Source organism: Oreochromis aureus, linkage group 12, assembly GCF_013358895.1.
Source record: "Oreochromis aureus strain Israel breed Guangdong linkage group 12, ZZ_aureus, whole genome shotgun sequence".
NCBI lineage: Eukaryota > Metazoa > Chordata > Actinopteri > Cichliformes > Cichlidae > Oreochromis > Oreochromis aureus.
Genome location: NC_052953.1, coordinates 26,093,151 through 26,115,426, shown reverse-complemented (window position 1 = coordinate 26,115,426; position 22,276 = coordinate 26,093,151). Strand labels below are relative to the sequence as shown.

The following is a 22,276-nucleotide window of genomic DNA, read 5'->3' as shown; positions in this document are numbered from 1 at the left end:
GCATCTCTCCTGTGAATACACATGTAGGCCTTTTATTCATAATTACCGTATTAGCATTATTTCCCACATGGGAGGGAGAAGCTCTCAGGTGCTGCCGCATGACGCTGTAATGGCGTACTGCATCGTGCCAGCATCAGAGCTCAGCTGAGATATAAAACTTTAAGACAAACATAATAAACATTTGAACATGCAGTGTGGAGCAGGTAGTTGTGGGGCCCAGAGGACAAGGCCAGATAGATAGATAGATAGATAGATAGATAGATAGATAGATAGATAGATAGATAGATAGATAGATAGATAGATAGATAGATAGATAGATAGATAGATAGATAGATAGATAGATAGATAGATAGATAGATAGATAGATAGATAGATAGATAGATAGAGACAATGTCAGTGGAAAAGAGGACAACTCAGATGAACTTTTAATTTGGTCTGAAATAAAGCAGCTTAACAAAATCCAAAATTCGTCAACATGGCTACTCTACTTTTACTAGTCTTATCTAATCTACATTTATATAATCTGCACAGACGAGATTAATTTCACATCTGTCAAAGTGGAGGAGTTTATGCGGCACTAAGACATTGTTTAAAAGTCAGGAGACATTCAAACATTCCAAATTAGGTTATGCAAGCATCAATCAGGCCCTCGTACCTCCATGCACTTTGGGCATGCTGTAGTGGAGTCATTGAACTTTATTGTCTAATGTGGCTGGCTTCCTTTATTCCAGCAGTGTCAAACATTAGGCTCGGGGGTCAGAATCGGCCCGGCAAAGACTCCAATCTCGGTTTCTGGATGGAGGGCATACATTTTTGGACTTAACTGTATTTTTACCACTATAAGTTTTACCACTTTTCCTGCTGATAAAGACATACTCCATACCCATTCATACTATACCAAAGTAGTTGAGTAATAAATAAGCAATTATATGACAGAAAAGTTCCTATTTTTTTACTGTCTAGTGCAGAAATTTTAGTTACATGTTTTTAAAATTAAGATATCTCAGGGATTAAATGTGTAGTTAAACATCTTTACACTGATGCAAAATTGAGTTTTACTCATCCAGCCCACTTAAGATCAAAGTAGACCGTATGCGGTCCTCAATGTAATATGAGTTTGACACCCCTGCTTTATCCAGTAGGTGGTGCTATGTCTTATGGGTAAGTATTAATTAAGCGCACAAAAATTCGACAGTAAGTTCAAAATATCGAACTTCCTGTTGGGTTTAGGGAATGGATTGGAAAAGTTTTCATCCACATGTATCATATCCACATGGATTATATACATTTGGATGAAACTTAAAGCAAAATATTTTTCACCACTACATAGCTGTGTTCAGGACCAGTGGCAGAAGTACAGCATTGTGTAGTGCTGACCTGAAGCCTCAGGTTCAGCTTTATATCCACTGTTATCATTTTCTACATATATCTCATATGTAGAAAAGAGGTCCAGGTGCTAAGTTATTAGCAAAATGTTTCCACAGACTATTTGTGCATCAGACAGATAGAGATACCAGATCACAAAATATTTTTAGTTTGCAACTGGGAACTTACAACCAGCTCTGTATCTATTTTTTACACTGTTCTCAGACGTGAAATTTGATTTAAGGTTGCATCATTACATCACTGATGTACATCACTGATGTAATGATGCAACGTCTGGAATTTTAACTATTTCCCAACAATAATGTATTTAATCTGAAACCAAACCAGAAAACAATACTAGAGATGCATGAAAGTGTATTTCTGTCAATTTAGCTCAAATTAAAACAGGTGAAAATGTGCACATCTCTCTTTGCACGAACCAACAGTAGTCCCCCATAATGCTCTGGAGAAATTTTCCCTGATGTTGGTTTTCCGTAACTTCTATATCTCAGTGAAATCTTTCCCCATGCTTCTCACTGACATTGTGCAGGTTTGGTGGAAAAACACTTGACATGAGAATGTAAAAAGTGCATCTTCAGTGACATTCTAGCACCCATGAGCTGATATGCTTTCAGCATGTTTCCACAACCTCAGCATAATTCTCTGCTCCGTGATTTCCAAGAAATTTCTTGATAACCTGTACCAGTGATTCCCATTTTGCTGATTCAGCTGGCTTCAGTTTCCTTTTGCACTCATCGTCAGGCATAAATTCACGGACTTCAGGACCAACAAAAACACCTTCTATAATTTTGACTTTCCTTTTTCTAAATTAGGTCTTAAATCCTGAAACACTTTACAGTTTCTGTTCGGTCATCCTAGTTGTCAAATACTTGGAACATCATAACTAAGACAAATAAATAAACACAGTTTCAGATTTGGAGTCAGTAAGTAAAACTGGTTCAAAATGCTTACTGATCAGTGTGCCTGTGTAAAGATTTCTCTAAAAAGGCTTATTTCTACTAAAAAGCTGCTCATTTTTACATGCGAGTCTATAGGAACTGAGTTTTCTCAGGGAGTTAGCCTCAAGTGGACATTCAGGAACTGCATTTTTTGGCACTTCAGTGTTGCCTTCATCTTTAGCCCAGGACGTTGCTGCTTGGTCTCATCTACTGCAGGATCAGAGACAACAGAGAATGTGGTCTAACAGTGAAGAAAAGGCCATCTTACTGAGAAACGCCCAGACTGTGTTCAGCAGAGACTGCTTCCCCACTTCTGATGCATATGTTTTACAATATTCACAAGTTTTTTGAGAACTAGCCCCCTTAAAAAAAGAGATAAATTTGAAACAAAGAGAAGAAAAAGAAGATGAAAATGAACAATCTACCGAGATTCAAGTGGGCTTTTGCACTGCAGTGCTAAAGCCCACAAATCCTAATTAATCCAATGCATCAAAGTCAGAGGGAGCAGTTCAAGTTAAACTGTGTGAGGATAAATTCCAAATAACAATACGTGTAAATTTAACTTTGCAACTGAATTCCTTTTTTTTCTTATCTTATACAAACACATTGCCACAATGGGGGAAAAAGAGACTGTAATTACCTTTCCTGACCAAAAATGTGCAGAAGCCAAAAAACGGCTCTTCTGGGAATTACTTTGTTTATGCTGTTATCTCAAGATTATGAATTATTTATATAAACTTCTGATAACACATTGCTTTTTTTATACTCTCAATATATATCATAAAAAACTGACTTTGTTTTCTCAATCACAAAATAACTTGGCAGCCTTGGAGATGCCCGAGCCTCTCATCTGATTACTGAGGAGGAAGTGTACTCACCTGTGGAGTTACAGATGGTCTAGTCCTCTCCTTAAATAAGGACTCATTTGAATGTTGTTTGAATCTACTGCCATGTTAGACGCTGACTGAAGGACAGTGTGATGTGTTTTTAATAATGTTCTCTCATTGATCCGCCATGTTGTGGAGATATCAGCTTCAGGAGAATTAACTTTGTTTTTTCTTCATAGCCTTAAACAATTTATAAACCACTTTGCTTAGCTTTATTTATCATCCTGTGAATAAGAATAATAACGACCGACCAAACATCTAAAAATAGCCGCTGCGTGGAGAGCGGTGAGGAGAAAGAGGCTGTTCATTTCAGTAATAAGTTTACTTTATTGCTGATAAAGAGAGAGGGAGCGTTTACCAATCTACCTTCCTGTGTGAAATTAAGTGCGCCTTGGCTTTCCTGAGTGTTACGGTTCAATTTATTTTCTGCTTTACAAAGGTGGGAAGGGAAGCCAAGCTCGACAAGAATAGAACGTACGCTGGTGTCGTTATTAAAGTTAGTGATGAATCACCCTCATGCATGAATCACGCATCAGGAATATACTAATTTTATGCATGACCGGTGATTATGAAATTAAAAAGAAATAGAAATGCATAAGGAAAAAATAGCATATTGTCAATATTTTTGAGACCCCGGCTTCCCTCATAAATTTTGAAAAGCTTTTTTTTTCTTTTCGGGGAGCTCCCCTGTCCTACTAACCTTCCCCTAGCTCCCCTGTAGTTTGACCCGGCTGGAACTGCACTCCTAATCCCAGATAAATGAAGAGAAAACAAGCTTTTGTTTTCTTGTGATGGCTAAAGAAAATGAGCTTCCTATCATGAGAAAACAAGCACTGTTTTATCTCAGAATAACGGGATAAGTTATGCCCTTATTGCAAGATAATATCATCAAAAATAACTGCAAACGTTATGAGCTCCCATAAAAAAGAGGGGTCGATTCTGGAAATTGTGCTTCATTATGTTAAATACATCTGTCATATTTTTCTTGCATGTGGAGCTAGTGCTAGCAGATAATGCACAAAATTTAGGAGGTTTGAGTCTGAAACACCATGTTTGTTTGATATGATATTTACCAGGTGTGGTAAAAAGTGCTTGTATAAATGGGTGAATTAGGCATGTTATGTAAAGCTCTTTTGAGTACTCAGCTATAGTAGAAAAGTGCTATACAAGAACCAGCCCATTTACCGTATGGTTTTAATATGAACAAATTACAATTAAAGTGACAATTTCTTCTGGTTTTACACAGGCTTACATGATGAAGCTGTGCTGGGATGATAACTTCCTGTTAGGCAGATTTATTTTTCTTGGGACTCTGCCATGTTATGACAGTGGTATCAATATTTTGATCTAGCTTGGCATATTTTCCCAGCATGTCAAACTAATGTGTTCTTTACAAACATAAGGAGCACAGACTGTGACAACCCTTAAAAAATGGTGGAGCTGTAATAATGTGTGTTGTTTCGACCTGTGTCTGTATAAAGGTCGTGGTATGATATTGATTTAAAGGAGGGATCAAGAGCAAAGTCAAGCATATCCTGATGTATTATAGGTCACTTGAAAAACATATAATACACACCGAGCCTTCTGATTGCTGCATTGTTGAAACTTCAGCTATTGTGGTTTTGGCTCAAAGCAGAGGTTTTACCTGTGTTTTGTAATGATGAAGTGGTATTCCTCCCATATGTCTGTGAAGGTTCTCAGTCATCCAGGTCATCGTAGAAAGGAGCTTGGAAAGAAAAGCGTCTGGACTTTGTGGAATTACAGGGATTATTTTACATAACCATCATCTTATCATTGCATTAATTATCATTTCATCGAAGTGTTTATTGAAGCTGTTGGCATTATGTTATAATTTATATTATAGGGGTTATCCTAATCAAATATTAACATGTTTATTACAGGTGCAGTTATAACTACTTTAAAATGATTGAGTTAAATATATATATATCATAACTCATATGCTGAGTATATTGGTATAGTAAAATAGTAGCTGAGCAAAGGCCTGAATGTATTCAGCTTCTTGTGATATTTGAGTTTGCTTAGTTACAGGTGACGGAAGGATGTCCAGTCCATGGTGACCTCAAAGGCCTTAGATCATCACCATATTCTTAAGAGTATGCCACAAGGAGGAACCTCTATGTTGCATTTAATTCTTAAAATACATGAATGTTCTGTACATGCAAATTATGTGCTTGTAAACGCAAGAAGGGGCGTTACAATACCCTGATGTTATAAAAGCAATCTAGAGTGTATTTTGGGTAGAGATGTACAACTGTTTTGCAGTTTACACCTCTCCACGCTGCGTGCATTCATTAAAATCAATTGTTTGAACGGCCTTTTCTGGACTATCATTGTTTTACTCTCATCCTCAATTTCGGACCCGTAACAACTTCTTGAGTTGCTTGAAGACGTTTCACCTCTCATCCGAGAAGCTTCTTCAGTTCTAAGGGCCACCTCCACGGGACAAGACTCAGCAGTTCATCTGCATCTAAAGGACAAAGGTCACTCTTTCGAGGATGCCAACGTTCACATTTTGGACAGAGAGGACAGATGGTTTGAAAGAGGAGTGAAAGAAGCCATTTACGTCCACTGTGAGCGACCATCTTTGAACAGAGGTGGTGGTTTACGACACCAGCTGTCTGCCATCTGTAATCCAGTTTTGAGATCCCTTCCCAGACACCTTAACGCCCACTCACATTCTGGGCCATCTGACCTCAGGAAATCACATGATAGGGTGGGGCCAGGTTTCACAATAAACTCACCCGAAACTCTGGCTGATTAGGACCCACACCCGCTTTCACACCTTGGCTCATGTGATTAGGTAGAGGATCATCAGGGGGTCCTTTGTCCCCCTTTGGGGGGGAAACTCCCACTAGGTTTAAATCTGGGACTCTCCACCACTGACCCTTAGAACTGAAGAAGCTTCTCGGATGAGAGGTGAAACGTCTTCAAGCAACTCAAGAAGTCCAGACGCTTTTCTTTCCAAGCTCCTTAGTCTATTCCTCCCATACTGGGAAAAAGAAAGTTTTCACAGGTATCTGTGCAGTCCTGTGAAAAACTAAGTGCACCCTTACTGCTTCTATATAGATTATGAGGGTAAGTAGCATCTTGGTTATGGTAATCAATGCATTAGATCAGGGGTGTCCAACTCCAGGCCTTACGGGCTGGTGTCCTGCAGGTTTAGATGTGTTCTTGATCCAACACAGCTGATTTAAATGGCTAAATTACCTCTTCAACATGTCTTGAAGGATGACATCTAAAATACGCAGGACACTGGCCCTTGAGGCCTGGAATTGGACACTCCTGCACTAGATGATCAGGAAGCGCGAGAAACTCTATGAAAGCAAAGATTTTTGGCAGTTTCCTGTGCAAGAGCAGTCAGGTGTGTACTAACAGAATGCCACAATCTTCTCGGGAGTGGACATCCAAGAAAAATTCTCCACAAGTTCTCAGATGATCAGATGCTCTGAGAAACTGAAAAAGAAAAAACAAAAACAAGAGCTACAACTCAGCCTTTACAGGCCCTAAGGTAGCATATTCAACACTTAAGTTTATGAAAGTACAATTAGACAAAGAATGAACAAGAATGGCTTGTTCTGAAGTGTTACCAGGAGAAAACAGCTTAGGTTTGCAAAGTAGCATATGAACAAACCACTTGAACAATGTGCTTTGGATAGAAGAGACCAAAGTGCAAATGCTTGGCCATAATCCACAGGACCACGTTTGATGAAAACCAAACACAGCTTATCAATACCTCATAGAACTGTCAGCACGGTGGTGGAGGGCTGATGATTGGGGCTTGTTCTGCAGACACAGGACTTAGGCACCTTGTAGTCATTGAGCAATGAACACTACTGTATGCAAAAGTATTTTAGAGTCAAATGTGTGACCCCAATAGCACAATGGTGGCAAAAGCTGTTGTAATAATGCAGTCAAAGTCCAGACTCCAATCTAGTGCTGTGGGGGAACCTTAAAGAGAGCTGTCTGCGCGCATAAATGAATGCACGCAAACAGAGTGGGCCAAAGGTCTTTGATAAAAATGTGAGAAACAGATAAAGTTGAACAGAAAAAAACTTTATTCTAGTTACTGCTGCTAAAAGCAGCTCCACAAGCTAATGAATGGGGTGTTTTTCACCAGCCTGTATAGTCCTGCGAAAAGTTTTCACAGAACTGTTAGTTTCTCAGTTTGTTAGCCTCACTTTGAGTTTATCCCATTATCAAGACGAGACAGTGGTGACATTGATTTGACAACAGCTGTGGCTCAGACATTGTCTCCCGCCCACCTTCTTGATAGAGCTGGGCAGTGGTATACAAAAAACAATGAGCTGAACAAGGATGAATGCTTTCATGTTTCACTGTATGTGATGGATGTGTCTTCTTCTCTCTCTCTTTTCAAAGGCGCTGGATGCTGTCAACCGTTGTTACTGAAGCTGAAGCTGCGTTCAACACACAAGCCTGGATGTTGATTTCTCACCTACTACTCCCAGGAACACTGGTTTCAACAGACTTCAATTTTCAGTCCAAACAGTGATTTTTTCATTGATTTTTTTGGTTCAGAGAACATTCAAAGACTTCCTAAATCGCTCACCTCCAATCTGTCTCTTGTATTTGTAATGCATTTTTAACAGTGGTTTGTACCAGCTGCATAAAAACAGTCAGTTTTAACATCATTAACATTTTCAAGATGGATTACTCGATTTTAGCTCAGTAGTTTTCGTTTGCATATATTATACTTCTCTTTCAGTGGTTCTGCATGCAACTTGTCCCTTTATTTTCCTTGATGCATTGCCAACATAATGGCTCATTTGCTCGAGGCATCATCATTCAAATTATGTTTTGACAAGACAGACTTAATGTGATCATTACTCTAATGGCTTTTATGAGAATGGCCTGATGTCTCCTCTCTCTAGTAGTGAACTTAAATAGGTGTGCGCTTCAGTCTGCCGTTTCTGCACAGGCCAGTTGTTGAGTACCAGCATTGTACTGGAACTAATGATTCCTGTGCTGGACAATATGACCCCAGCTCCTCTGACACAGAACTGCTCCAACTGCAGCCATGTTTTAGTCCCAGAGCTCAATGTGGTCAAGGCTGTGGTTTTGGGTCTGGTGCTTGGTCTCTTTATTGGGTTTGGAGTCGTGGGAAACATTCTGGTGATCCTCTCGGTGGTTTGCCATCGACACCTGCGGACAGTCACGCATTATTTCATAGTTAATCTGGCAGTAGCAGATTTGCTGCTGAGCTCCACCGTACTGCCGTTCTCTGCCATTTTGGAAATCCTGGATCGATGGGTGTTTGGACGGGTTTTTTGTAATGTTTGGGCAGCTGTGGATGTGCTCTGCTGCACGGCTTCCATCATGAGCCTCTGTGTAATATCTGTGGACCGCTACATTGGAGTAAGCTACCCCCTGCGTTACCCAGCAATCGTTACAAAACGCAGGGCTTTCTTGGCATTGATGCTGCTCTGGGTGCTGTCTATCATCATATCTATTGGACCTTTGTTTGGCTGGAAAGAGGCACCGCCCGAGGACGAGTCCATTTGTAAGATCACAGAGGAGCCGGGCTACGCGATCTTCTCTGCAGTGGGCTCCTTCTACCTTCCTCTGACCATCATACTGGTAATGTACTGTCGGGTCTATGTGGTAGCTCACAGAGAGAGCCAGGGCCTGAGAGAGGGCCACAAGACAGAGAAGTCAGACTCAGAGCAGGTGATTCTCAGGATACACCGAGGCAATGCAACTGTCTCGGATGACGAGGCCCTTCGCAATCGCACACATTTTGCTCTGAAGCTGCTGAAATTCTCTCGTGAGAAGAAGGCTGCCAAGACCTTGGGCATTGTGGTTGGCTGCTTCGTGTTGTGCTGGCTCCCCTTCTTCCTGGTGCTACCCATCGGTGAGTATTATCATGTTCATCTGGCATGTAATTCCTAATATCAAGAGCCAGATTTCTCAGGGCAAATCTAATTTTAACCAGAGCAGAAAATATATTACTTACAAGACTGAAAGGGAATACCTCAACAGTTTGGAAAGGAAGGTTATTTCACTTCAGTGCAATTTTATTTTATTTATATAGCACCAAATCACAACGACAGTCACCTCAAGGCACTTTATAGAACAAGGTAATGACCCTACAGTAGTACAGAGAAAACCCCAACAATCAGACAACTCCTATGAGCAAGCACTTTGGCGACCGTGGGAAGGAAAAACTGGCATAACCAGGCTCAGGGAGGGGCAACTACCTGCTGCAAATGGTTGGGGGAGGGGGGAGGAAGGCCAGGAAAAAGACACACTTTGGAAGAGAGCCAGAGATAATTAATAACTAATGATAAAATGCAGAGTGCTATGTAAACACACAGGTATTGCAAAGAAGAGAGTGAAGAAGAAACACTCAGCAGCAGCTGAGGTCTATCGCAGCGTAACTAAGGTCAGGGTTCAGGGTCACCTGATCCAGCCCTATCAAAAAGGAAAGTTTTAAGTCTAATCCTAAAAGTAGAGAGGGTATCTGTCTCAATACAAACTGGGAGCTGGTTTCACAGAAGAGAGGCATAAAAGCTGAAGGCTCTGCCTCTTGTTCTACTTTTAAATACTCTAGGAACAAGAAGTAAGCCCACAGTCTGAGAGTGAAGAGCTCCATTGGGGTGATACGGCACTATGAGGTCTTTAAGATAAGATGGGGTCTGATTAATCAAAACCTTGTATGTGAGGAGAAGGATTGATTCTGGATTTAACAGGGAGCCAGTGGAGAAAAGCCAGTTAGGGAAAAATGTGCTCTTGCTTTCTAGTCCCTGTCAGTTCTCTCTCTCTGCAGCATTTTGGATCAAACAAAGTCTTTTCGAGGAGTGAAATTTGAATCCTGACACCACTCGTGGGCAAATATGAATGAATAATATAGACAGACTGAAAAAAGCGGACAGCTAGCCAAGCGCTCTTCCAAGCTCATGAACTGACTCTTTAAGCATTTTTGTTTAATGGATTTGAGAATCCAGGTGTAAAAATGGGAAATTATGGTTTCATTGGATCTGGTGTTGTCACCTGCATTAACTCCTGCCTCTGGTTTCCCATTGAATGGACAAATATTCTCGTTTCATCTAACTCTCAGTATCAATGGGGGAAAAAAAGCATATTTCTTAGAAATGTCACTGGAGCACAGACAGTCAATGATATCCTCTGCAACCATTTAATCAATAACATTTCACAAATTAAAAATAGGTCCATATATGTGATTACCTACTCCTACGCATGAGTCAGACCACTTTCAGGAAGCAATTCAACATCTGAATTTATTCCCATTACATACTCATTGATCAATTTATTCTACGGTCATGTTTTTAAATGCTGGCTAATTTCATAGTTAGATGATGTTAAGTGAATGCCTCCTTTGTGGGATGACATTGAGGTTACTCGCATTCAGACGAGCTTGTGGCCTCTGGAGCGGTGTAGTAAATGCTTTCGACTCGGCCAGGTAGTCGTTCTATAAATAGGCTCTATAAATCTTTCAGATCACTGTCATCCTCCACTGCTCCCCTGTCTGTAAACAAAAGGACTAAAATTGAGACCAAGATATATTTCAAACCAGACCCTTGAACGGCATGTCAAGCCATTTTTCTCCCTCGTGTTTGTGACTCCCTTCATCATGGGGGCAGATCTTCAGTGACAGATAAAGCCCTTCGCACTGAGGCCAGACTTCATATGATGGTGTCTTCAAGAGCACCGGGCTCAATGAAGATGAGCTCAAAGGGAAATAATCACACGGCTTGTAGACCTGTGCGCTGCAAGTGCTGTTGTCAATCATGCGAAAAGGAAATCTGAACCAAGTAGATATGAGATACGGCAAAATCCTAACAAATTCTGCAGGGTTTGTATTTATTCCATGCTCTCATGCTTGTAAATATAGCTGCCACCATTTGGCTGAGTAGCTCCTGACTGGGAAATGAGGCAAAGCCTCAGCTCACGAATGCTCCCTTACTAATACTGGCGTCACAGTGCATACCGCTGCCACATAAGTCTGTGGACAATGATAGATTCAGCAATGAATCACAAAGCACTGGTGTAGTTCTGACGTGTACAGCTGGATAAGTCTTGATTACATCATTTAGATTATGGAGTAGATATTATTTAAATTAATATCCATAATAACTGTGGGCTGAGAGGCAAGGCTGAGATAGTCTGGACATGAGGAGTGATAGTGGATACATGTTGAGGATGGAGCTGACAGGCAGGAGGAAAAGAGGAAGACCACAGACAAGATGTGAAGTGAAGCAGGGCATGCAGAGGGTTGGTTTGACAGAAGAGGATGCTAGGGTTAGGGGGAAGTGGAAGCAGATCCAATGTAATAATTGCAAGACTTTAATTATGGAAGTAATTTAAATTGGTGTTAAAAGGCTCTGTATTTATCTGTGGATTGTCCTTGACATGTACCGAGTCCTTCTTTGGAACTACAACACATGTAAAGCATCAATCAGTCAGTTCATTTTCTTTACCATTTAGCCAGTTCAGGGTCAGGTGGTGGGGGTAGAGCCAATCCCAGCTGACAATGAATGAGAGGCAGAGGACACGCTAAACAGGTACCCAGTCCATCACAGGGATAACACAGAGAGACAGACAATCACTCACTCACGCCCACACCCAAGGCCAATTTGGCATCAACAGTTAAGCTAACAACAATGTCTGTGGAAGGAAACAGGTGGCTGAGAGGCGACAGTGTCACCGTAGCATAAAGCATGCCCTCGCTGACATAAAGAACAGCTTCACAGGGTGTCCTCGTGCTATGAAATGTTAAGAAACTGAAGATGAACTGAAATGTTTCCTGTCTCCAGCCCCAGCCAGGAGTCTTTATTCTTAAAAACCTCTGACTCAGAGTGTCAGTGGGTGTCGAGTGTCTTTTTAAACTAGAGCCGATGAACATTTTTTTCCCCCTAAGAGTTATTTTTGGATGTATTGAAAAGAAAGACAGGAACTTTGGGAGAAAGAGCAGGGGAATTACACACAGCCCTGTAGACACATGCTGATAAACATTTTTAAATGAACAATGGGTCAAATAACTATGTGTTAGGTGGTTCTTACATTATTCATTTATCACACATACACTGATGGTTGCACTGGAGGCTATTTGGGGTTCGGTAACTTCCCCCGGGGACACTTCAGCATGCAGCCTGGAGGAGCTGCTGATTAAACTTTCCGGTTAGTAGACAACCCATTCTACCATAGCTGTCTGTCAACTGGTAAAAGTGTTGTTTGTAGTGGCACACCCACACTCTGTGCCTTATTGTTTTTTCATTTCATATTCTATACTTAAATCAAAAATAAATAAACTAGCTCTGGGGAAAAAGACTTCAGTGGACTGAAGTCTGATAAAAGTGAAAGAATGATAAAAATGAGGCTTTAAGAAAAAAATGAAAGTGAATCAGTAATGCCTGCTTTCAAAACCTGCTGCAGCAAAACTAATCTATAGAGGAAATATCTTTTATTTTAGTCTTTTTAATCTAAAATAAAAGTGTTAACACAACAAGCCTGGTGATATTCCTGTTGTGATGGGGATGGCTACATCACTGGGAGTCAGCTGCCGTCAGCCCCAACCAGTCACAGCAGATAGCTGCCCCTCCCCGAACTGGTTCTGCTGGAGGATTCTTCCTGTTAAAAAGGAGCTCTTAGGGGGTTTTCAGATTGTTATGATTTTCTCTGTATAATTGTACGGTCTCTACTTAGCAATATAAAGCACACTGGGGCTATTGGTAATGTGATTTGGCACTGTATAATTAAAACTGATTTAAACAGATGTCACCTTACGCACCTTGTAGCCACCTGAAAAAGTTAAGAGAAAAAATTCTGGCCAAAATATTCTCAGCTTAATTAACATAGTGTTGTGTCTATATTTTTATTATTTTAATTGTAAAAAAACAGAAGTTTATTGCTGGGGCTCTTTTACTTTAGACAAGCACATGTAATCTAGCTTTAAATTCTCAAATTAAAAACTGAAATAAATGTTAGTTGAATACAGTCATCATTCATTACTCTCTTATTACATGAAACATGTAAAAAAAAAAACATCAGCCAAACAGCCTGAAATTAACTTTCCCTTTTTAGCAGATTAAAGCAGATAAGCAGATTATGACTCCTATCTGTGTCACCAGCATGATAGTTAATAACCCAGCTACCAACTTGTGGTGTCGCAGATTTGCTTTTCTAACATGAAGGTAAATAAAACAGAAGCTGCACAATTTAACTCTGACAGAGCAAGGATAGTATTTTAGCAAATGTCTATAATTTACTGCAAATCTGGAACTTTTACCAACACGCCCACTGTGAACACTAAAATATTACTGAACCATATGGACAAAAGTACTGGCCCACCTACACATTACACCTACAGGAGCTGCTCGACCATGGAAGACCATGCCACAACGCTCATGGTGCACAGTTTTTGTGCTAATGTTGATGCCAGAGGAGGTCTGGAGCTCTGCAGTCATGAAGTCAGAAGAGCGTCACAGACTTTTACGCACTTGGTGACCCCGCTACGTAGCTTCACGTGGTCTGCCACTTTGTTGCTGTGCCTCCCAAATGTTTCCACTTTGCACAAAATCACATGAAAGTGGCTGTGATATATCTAGGATGAAAGAAATTTCACAGACTGACTTGTTGCAACACTACCATCTGTTACAGCAACATTAATTCTTTCAGTAGTTTTACAGGTAGACTGCATGGTAAGGTACTCGTCTTTTTATAAATCTATGGCAACGGGACTGAAAACACCTGAATTCAAAGTTTAAGAGGTATGGCCTTTTTGTCCATACATCATACTCAAATAAGTACTCAAATTTAAAATGGAGATGATGTAATCTGCAAAATAGCCCACGCATTGTTCACAAGGTCACAGAAAGTTAAAAGTCTACTCTCAGTGCGCACACAGTACACTTAAAACACAGGAGTTGTGGCAACACAAGCACAATCTTTCCCTACAGCCAGCTCAGCTCCAGCATGTATCGCGGATGGTTAAGTTAAAGTGGTCTGAACTGGACTTCTAGGGAGAGATGGAAAAAAATAACATTTGCACTGGAACCAGTCCAGAGTTACAAATGGAGATGACCCTGCAGGGGAGATGTCATGGAGCTTTTTGATCACACGTGAAGTGGTTTTGGCTGTAATGTGATTGGCTGTGGGGCACGAGCTAAAAGAGTGAGAGTAAGGTAACGGCTGCAGGGGACAAAGAAATGTTCAAACCTGTGTGAGAGAAGCTGTTTATGAATTTAGCCTCTGCAGACAATTAACAGCAGCAAGGGCTACAGACTTATCAAGGTTGCGTAATAGGCAGCGTTAGGTGACTGGGTATGCAGAGCCCATCTGGCTTGCTAGCCTAGCCCGCTAGGAGAAATAAGACATGCTTGCCAGGAGCAACACACTCAGCAACCAGACAGCAACGAGGAAAACGCCTGAAATTTCTTGTGAGGCCAAAGCCAAGCACCTGCCTACACTTCATCCAACCTTGCTAGAGGCGTAGCGTCAGAACTCTGTGCTCGGTTTGGTTTGCTTCAAGTTAAACTCAAACCTTAAAAACCTCACTGCTGAGAAAACAACATAGATAAAAGGGAAAAGCAAAAGAAAAATAGCTAATAGAAAGACTGATAGAAAATCTATTTAATTATATACCATGGCAATCCATTCCTATTTCATTTAAAGGTCATCTGCAGCATTCATTTATTTTTTTCCAGTTAAGGGCATACAGAGTGCTACATAATATTAATAATAAAAAGAATATAAAACTGAAATACTATAAAAGTAAATATAATAATTGTAGTGAAAATAATAATTCCAAAAATGATACTAAAACTGAAGATGATAAGAAAATGAATGAAAAGGATTTAAATAAAACTATAATATCTCAGACTGGTACTTGACCAAGTGACCAAGCAATCAAGTCTTACTAGTTTTAGATGAATTTTACTAAACAATTTTCTAGCATATTTTAAGACTGAAAGCATTCAATAATATAGACTCACTGGCCACTTTCTTCGGTACACCTTGCTCGCATTGCCTTGGACTCCTTTTTCCTTTACAACTGCTTTAATTCTTCATTGCAAAGATTCAACGAGGTGCTGGAGATGAGATGTGAATCTCCTGTTCGGCCACATCCCAGAGGTGCTCTATTGGATTGAGATCCTGTGACTGCGGAGCCCATTAGAGTCCAGTGAACTCATTGTCATGTTCAAGAAACCAGTTTGAGATGATGTGCGCTTTGTGACATGGTGCGTTATCCTGCTGGAAGCAGTCATCAGAACATGGGCACACTATGGTCATAAAGGGATGATGTCCATCCCTATATGACCACATTACTCAGTCAGTGACAATACTCAGATATGCAGTGATGTTTAAGCGATGCTCATTTGGTAATAAGGGGCCCCCATATCCCCTACATCATTACACCACCAGCAGAAACAGCCTGAAACGTTGATACAAGACGGGACTGATCAGTGCTTTCATGTTGTTCACGCCAAATTCTAACCCTACTGTCTGACTGTTACAGCACAGGATTTTTCTTGTCTTCTCTATTTTCACTTTTTCAGAGAAAATCTGAAGAAGTCAACTTCAGCAGGTCATCTCAACCATGCCTATATATCTAAATTCATTGTGTTGCTGTCATGTGATTGGTTGACTAGTTTTTTAATAAGCAGTTGAACAGGTGTATCTAATGAAGTTCCTTATTGTAACCGAAGGCAACATAGCACGAATAAGAGTTATACCGGCACTGGTTATATTTAAATAGAGCTTAAAATTCTGATTAAAATCAGTTTGAAAAACAGGACACAAAGGGGTTGAACAAAATAACAATAAACACAATACATAAGCACCTAAATTAGATTAAACATACGCATATTTTACAGTTTCAGAGATTTATGGAAGATTTTTATTTTTATTTTTTTGGCCCTTTATGTAAATTTATGGGGACATTTGCTTATTTTCTTTCCAATGATGGCAACTTCCATGCTGATCCGGTGTTCTCTAGATAGTTTTTAATGCACTTTAATGCACTCTTAAAACTCTTTAAGAAATTAAGAACAACAAAAACACGACATCTAGAGCTCTGAACACACGGGGTGCTGTGTATCCACACTCAGGGAGCGCTGATCATGTGATCATATTCATCACTCTTACATATGTCGCACTGTTCAGATTAAAAGTGTCAGTGGATGTAGACGCTAAACCGGATTAATATCACATCCCATGCAAGCAGCTGGCTGGAAATTTTCAATCTGAATGAATTCAATCAGCGGAAAAAACAAAAACAAAAATGTGCGCATTCAGCAGCAGACGCCGATGCATCATTGAGTTTAAGCGTCAACACATCCACCCAACAGTTGCACTCCTCTTCTATTTTTATTCTAACAATGAATCTATCAAGGGGTACAGGCAATAATAGAATTGGGGATTTTTGGCACAGCTGGGGATAAAATGCATTAGCTGCATAGCCAGGCACAAAATAATTTGCTCTCCAACTCTCTCCGCCTCTTCTTTCTATCCATCTCTATATCACAATCCCATTTTTTTCTCTCCCAATGCTTAACCCTCTCAGGAGCTTGGCCAATAAAACATTTCACAAGGCAGCTTCTCTCCTGCCTCTGAAAATAGATGGCAGATAGACAGATATAGTGCAGCCACAGAAGAAGTCAGCCGTTTCATTATTTTAATGTTTCACTGCCAGCCACTGAATATGTGAAGCGTCACCTACATTTACAATGAGGACTAGGCCTGCATGTAATGCGTCCATTAAGCCATTACCTTTGCCACTTCATTAAAGATCCCACTCACATTCCCCGCTCGCTCTAATCAAAAGCAGCACAGTATCCGGGAACAATTTTAATAAAATCCTTAACCTTGGTGGCAAAGAGGAAGCTTCTATCAAGTGGAACTTGGATAAAACAATTAGAAATAAAGTGTGACACGTAGACGGGTGAAGTGGTGTGATTTCCAACAGCTTGGGATCATGTGTTCTTTAAAAAAAAAACACTAATAGAGCACAGCAGGTAATTAGAGCTCTGAAAACTGGCTCAAATTTGGTTTAGCCACAGTAACAGCACAGCTCGAGGCAGCGTTGGTCAGTTAACCACTTCAATCCAGACTGAAGCAGCTCAATAACTACTGGATGAACTGTTATAAATTGGATATCCGGAGGATGAGCGCTAGTGATTTGTCCCGAGAAAGGCGACTAGTAAAATGTCTTGAATGGCAGATTTTGTTTAGATGTGCGAAACAAACATTGTGCTACAGAATCCTCCCACAGATTTATATTCTACCTGAGGGCCACGTCTGTCTTTATTATCTCTCTGATGTGTGTCTGATGTCCCTGCAGGTTCCATCTTCCCTGCATACAGACCTTCAGACACCGTCTTCAAGATCACCTTCTGGCTCGGTTACTTCAACAGCTGCATCAACCCCATCATCTACCCATGCTCCAACCAGGAGTTTAAAAAAGCTTTCCAGAGTTTACTTGGAGTTCACTGTTTGAGGACGACTCCCAGACCGCACCACCATCATCAGAGTCAGATGCAGGGTCACGGCCAGCCCCTCACCCTGGGCCTCGACAGCAGGGGGCCTCCTTCTCGGCTCAGCCCCTCCTCCTCCATGGCTCTCTCAAGAACTCCTTCCTCCAGGGACAGCCGGGAATGGAAGGTCTTTTCCGGAGCCCCTGCGGGCGATTCTGGACCAGCTGAAACGAGCAGAGCGAAAGTGGCCAAACTCTGCAATAAAAGCTTACATCGGACCTGCTGCTGCATCCTCAGGGCCAGGACGCCCCCGCGGGAGTCCGGCTGCGCCCACCCCACCTCCGCCAGAAACCTTCCCACTATTAAAATCCATCAGCTGTCCCTATCGGAAAAAGGAGAGCCCGTATAGCCACTGTAACGCTTCATCCATTTGTTATGAGTAGCCTTTCAAGGTCGCACATGAGAATAAATGCCCTTTTCCTCCGTTAACATCACAATGGAATGAGCTGGTGGTGAAATAATGGCTGCTTTTAAATTTAAATTTCAAATTTCATCTCAGCTTTGAAAGCTTTCTGTGATTTTTTTTTAATCTTGATGTTATCACAAGAAAGCAAATTTTTAGCTTTGCACTGCAAGATACAGCTAATAAGGCAAATGATCAAATCTGGGAAGTGCTCGTATGAAGAAAAGCCAAAAAGAGCGAAAGATTTTCTATATGTTTACACATTTTATATTCCAGAAAAGCAGTTGAAATGTCTAAAGCTGTGATGAGGGGGGCTCCTATATATTGCATGAGTTCAACAATACTTTCTGAAATGCTGATCAGTGGTGCTCCTGTTGTCTCCAGATTTTGCTTCCTGCTCCTGTGGTGAAATTGTTGCTTGTGTACTGTTCTGTACACAGTGGAAACCGAGGGACCTCACATACTTCTGTGTCACATACAATAAATTTGTAAGACATACTCCTAGCAAGGGATTCATGAGGACATTTTTGGACCTTTGTGTTATTTATTCTATTTGTTTTCTTTTTTCTTTTATAAATGTTCTTTTTTTCTGTTAAACTGGGTTTTATTTTAATATATAGCCCCTCAACATTTCTAGTTCATCTATTCACATTCCCACAATTACATGTACCTCTGAGCCCTGCCAGATGGATGTCTTAATATACTTGAGTGGAATTTTAACTGACCTTGTGGTTGCTGGCCTCAATCCTGACCGACTCCAAGCCTCTTAGAAAAATTTACCAGATTTAGCGATGTCATGATAAGTCACACACAGTCTCAGGCTTTCTTCTCTCAGTCTCTACTCTTTGTGTTTTTGTCCTCTTTTTGTTTTTTGTTGGGGTTTTTTTTAGCCACATTTCACATAGAAAGAAGACGGTCTTTGCTTTGGCCTTTGTCAGGTCTTCGGTGCGCGCTGTGCGTGGTGTGCGTGTACTTCTTCTTATGTGAGTGTTCAGTGGGAGTTCCAGACTGCAAAGTGTCTTTGTTTACGCAGAGGCATCAAAGGGCAAGAGGACAACCTCTGCCAGCGCTATCGATTTGTTTTCTCCTGCTGCTTCCTCTGTAGCACCATGATGTACTCTCTTTGTGGGTGCGAGGAGGAAGAGATGCGCTCGGCATCTTTAAGCCAGTCTTCCTCTCTCTACACTGGAGTTCAGTCGTAAAAGGGGAGTCGACAGCTTTCAACCCCAGGGGAGGGACCCGGCAGTGCAGCCGGAGTGCTCGTCTGTGTCCGAGCTGTCATTGACTGTGAACCTGTAAATCACACGTCCCTGCGCAGATGCCATTAGGAGTAGAGCTGCCAGCTCCAGCAATAAAGTACAGATGGTACAGATGACCTAATTCACATCTCCCTCTGTTATCTCTCCATAGAGCCCTGGGATTATAAAGAAAAATCTCAGCCAGCAAAATACCTGTGTGCAGCGCTTTATAAAGTTATACCATCTTCCAAATGCAATCGCTGCAATGAATACTATAATTAGATCTTAGGGGTTGTGGGAGTCAAACGCAGAGTGGAGCAGATTAAGAGCGATTCTCCTCTGTTTCACCAGAAACACCCACTGTTTTTATCCAGCAGCCTAACACCGCGTATTCAGGGTTAAATTCCAGGGTATGCCATCTATTCTTTATTGTGCATTTGCTGATAAACTGAAAAAAAAGTGCAGACAATCACTACAATCACTGAACCTAAAGAGGGAATAAATGTAAGGCTTACTGCCTTCACTCACTTGTGGATGATGTTGTGGTCATGACAAATCAATTCTGGGAGGGATTGTGGTCTTATAATAGCACTGTCTGTTTCACTGGATTGACAGCAAAGCAAGTGCTGCTGATGACTCATGGTTGCACTTCCCCAAGAGGGTGTAGCTTTGTAAACTTCCTGATGTTTTTTTTTCTTCTTCTTCCTTTCTAAAGCTTTCATCAGTGGGTGAAGATGTTGACATAATAGGATTCCCCTCTCCGGTTTAATCAGAGTGCTCATCATGCTAAGTCCTAATTGGACAACTGTCAAACAGCCAGGGGCTTCACTCTACATAATCACAGAAGTTTTTAACTGATGTGAGCATTCAGTGTGACGGACATGTCATGTTCGGTTCATTTTTGCTGGAAGCGACTGAGGAGCTAGAACATAGAAGGAGAGTGAGAACCACAACCCTGTGGCTCCACCTAGTGTCTCACTGCCTCTCTGCATGCACTTCCACATATTAAAACCTATTGCAAAGGATTGTTACAGAGTTGCACATCCTTAAAAAAGTCCCTGGAAACGATGGTACAATATATAAAAGCACTAGTCCCAGTGAATCAATTACAGTTTATTCCTTTCAGGATATTTTAATCAGGGGATTTACTTAAGTAAAAGTAACAAGACAAAAACAAGCTGAAGGAAAAATCATTTTTAATTATGATAGAGTGAGAAATATTCATGTTAATTACAAATCATTGTTATTAATATTAATTAATTATCTAGAAAATTGCACCCCTGTTATTAAAGAGCCCTCAAAGTCACATTCTAATAATATTTTTATGAACAGAAGATGGACGGTGTTTATTTTCACACCAAATGCAAGGCAGGTTTGCCAACTCTCTCTGTGTCACAAGCTTTTGCCTTCTTATACTGCTGAAATAAATCTCACACTGAGTTAAAAATAAATAAATAAATAAATAAAAATAATAGTAATAAACGCTTAAAGCCAGTCCATAATGAATTAATGTTTGGGTCAAACAGCATATTTTAGTCTTAGCATCAGACACAATAGACCCCAGATAATACAAAATAAAATAAAATAAAAAAAGAACTCAACTAAACTAAAATTAATTTTAATTAAATGTAATTAATTAAATTAAAGATGTCTGATTTGCCAGTGCTGGCACAGACCTGCCTGTGAAAGGCTGTTTAATGAGACTCTCCAGTGACTGTAGCCTAATCCTAGTTTGACAAAATGTTACCCTGAGGTGTTTTTGTTGCATCCAGCTGTTTGACTTTATTAGAAGTCTTTATTAACAGTCACACAGCTGGGACCCCCGCTGTTCGTCTGCAAAGGAAGGCAGTTGCACCCATCTTTGCATGTGAAATACTCAATCGATTATTCCCCACACAACGAAATAGCGTCAGTCAGAACCCAGCGGTGACTCATAATCTAATTTCCTGCAGCAGAGACAGGTGAACTGTTGCACACACAGTTTTTTGGCCTCAGCTTGAGTGCTAAATCTAATCAGAGTTTATTATTTAATCTGTTTTTCTGTCAAATTGCAAAGCAAATATTTGTTTGCAACAGTGCAAATGTTTTCCCATAACTATACTATCATTAGTATTTAAATTAAATGGTCTTTACTAAGCTTAAGAAAAATACATATAAAGTATGCACAGTATGTAAGACTGTGTAACAATGAAAATACATTGTGTTATAATACAGGCTGCTGTAGTTGGATGAATTATAACACATGTACAGAATTTTTGTGTAGCAAGTCATTAATTAACAATTTCAAGATCAACACAGGATACTTGATGCATGGATAAACTGTTGGGGGTGTTTAGCATTACTGTGGTGGGTGGATTGGATTCCACAGAGCTGTAGTGACTACAGAGGGATAAAGCTGATGAGCTGTACTGTGGAGATATGGGAAAAATGTGACAATTAGCGAGCAGCAGCATGGCTTCACGCTGAGAAAGAGCACTACAGAAGATTTGTGACAGAAGGATAGCAGAAAGAGTGAAAGGGAAGGTTTACAAGATGGTAGTGAGACCTTCTATGGTGTATGGATAGGAGATGGTGACACTGACAAAAAGAGATGAGGCAAAGTCAGAGCGACCAGGATGGTCGAGATTAGACAGAATATCTCAGAGGGACAACTCAGGTTGAGAAGTCTGGACATGCTGAGAGGGGAAATAGCAGATACACTGGACAAATGGGGGATGACATCATTTTTTATGACGTCATCACCCATTTTGTTATCAATGTGAGTGTGGTGTCATGCAGTGAGGGGAAAATGGGTAAGTGACGCAATGTTTTCATTACATCTTAAACTAATAATAAGCAGTGTGAACTTCAGTTTACTGGGACAGTGAAGGGAGTTTTTGTCGTAGTTTCCAGT

The 22,276-nt window shown here is 40.6% G+C and overlaps 1 protein-coding gene across 1 annotated transcript; it reads left to right on the top strand.

Annotated features, from left to right (window-relative positions):
- The first annotated feature begins 8,189 nt into the window (after positions 1 to 8,189).
- On the top strand, positions 8,190 to 18,201 carry adra1aa (adrenoceptor alpha 1Aa). Its single transcript, XM_031743319.2, has 2 exons — positions 8,190 to 9,101; positions 17,550 to 18,201. Exons 1-2 carry the CDS (start codon positions 8,204 to 8,206, stop codon positions 18,089 to 18,091), a joined length of 1,440 nt encoding a protein of 479 aa, XP_031599179.1. The 5' UTR covers positions 8,190 to 8,203; the 3' UTR covers positions 18,092 to 18,201.
- Positions 18,202 to 22,276: the final 4,075 nt, after the last annotated feature.

What these genes read in the sequence shown, in the direction of transcription:
- adra1aa (XM_031743319.2), top strand. Translation starts at nt 8,204, where the DNA reads ATGATTCCTGTGCTGGACAATATGACCCCAGCTCCTCTGACACAGAAC. An exon ending in CTTCCTGGTGCTACCCATCG is followed by an intron (nt 9,102 to 17,549) that starts GTGAGTATTATC and finishes ATGTCCCTGCAG; the next exon opens with GTTCCATCTTCCCTGCATAC.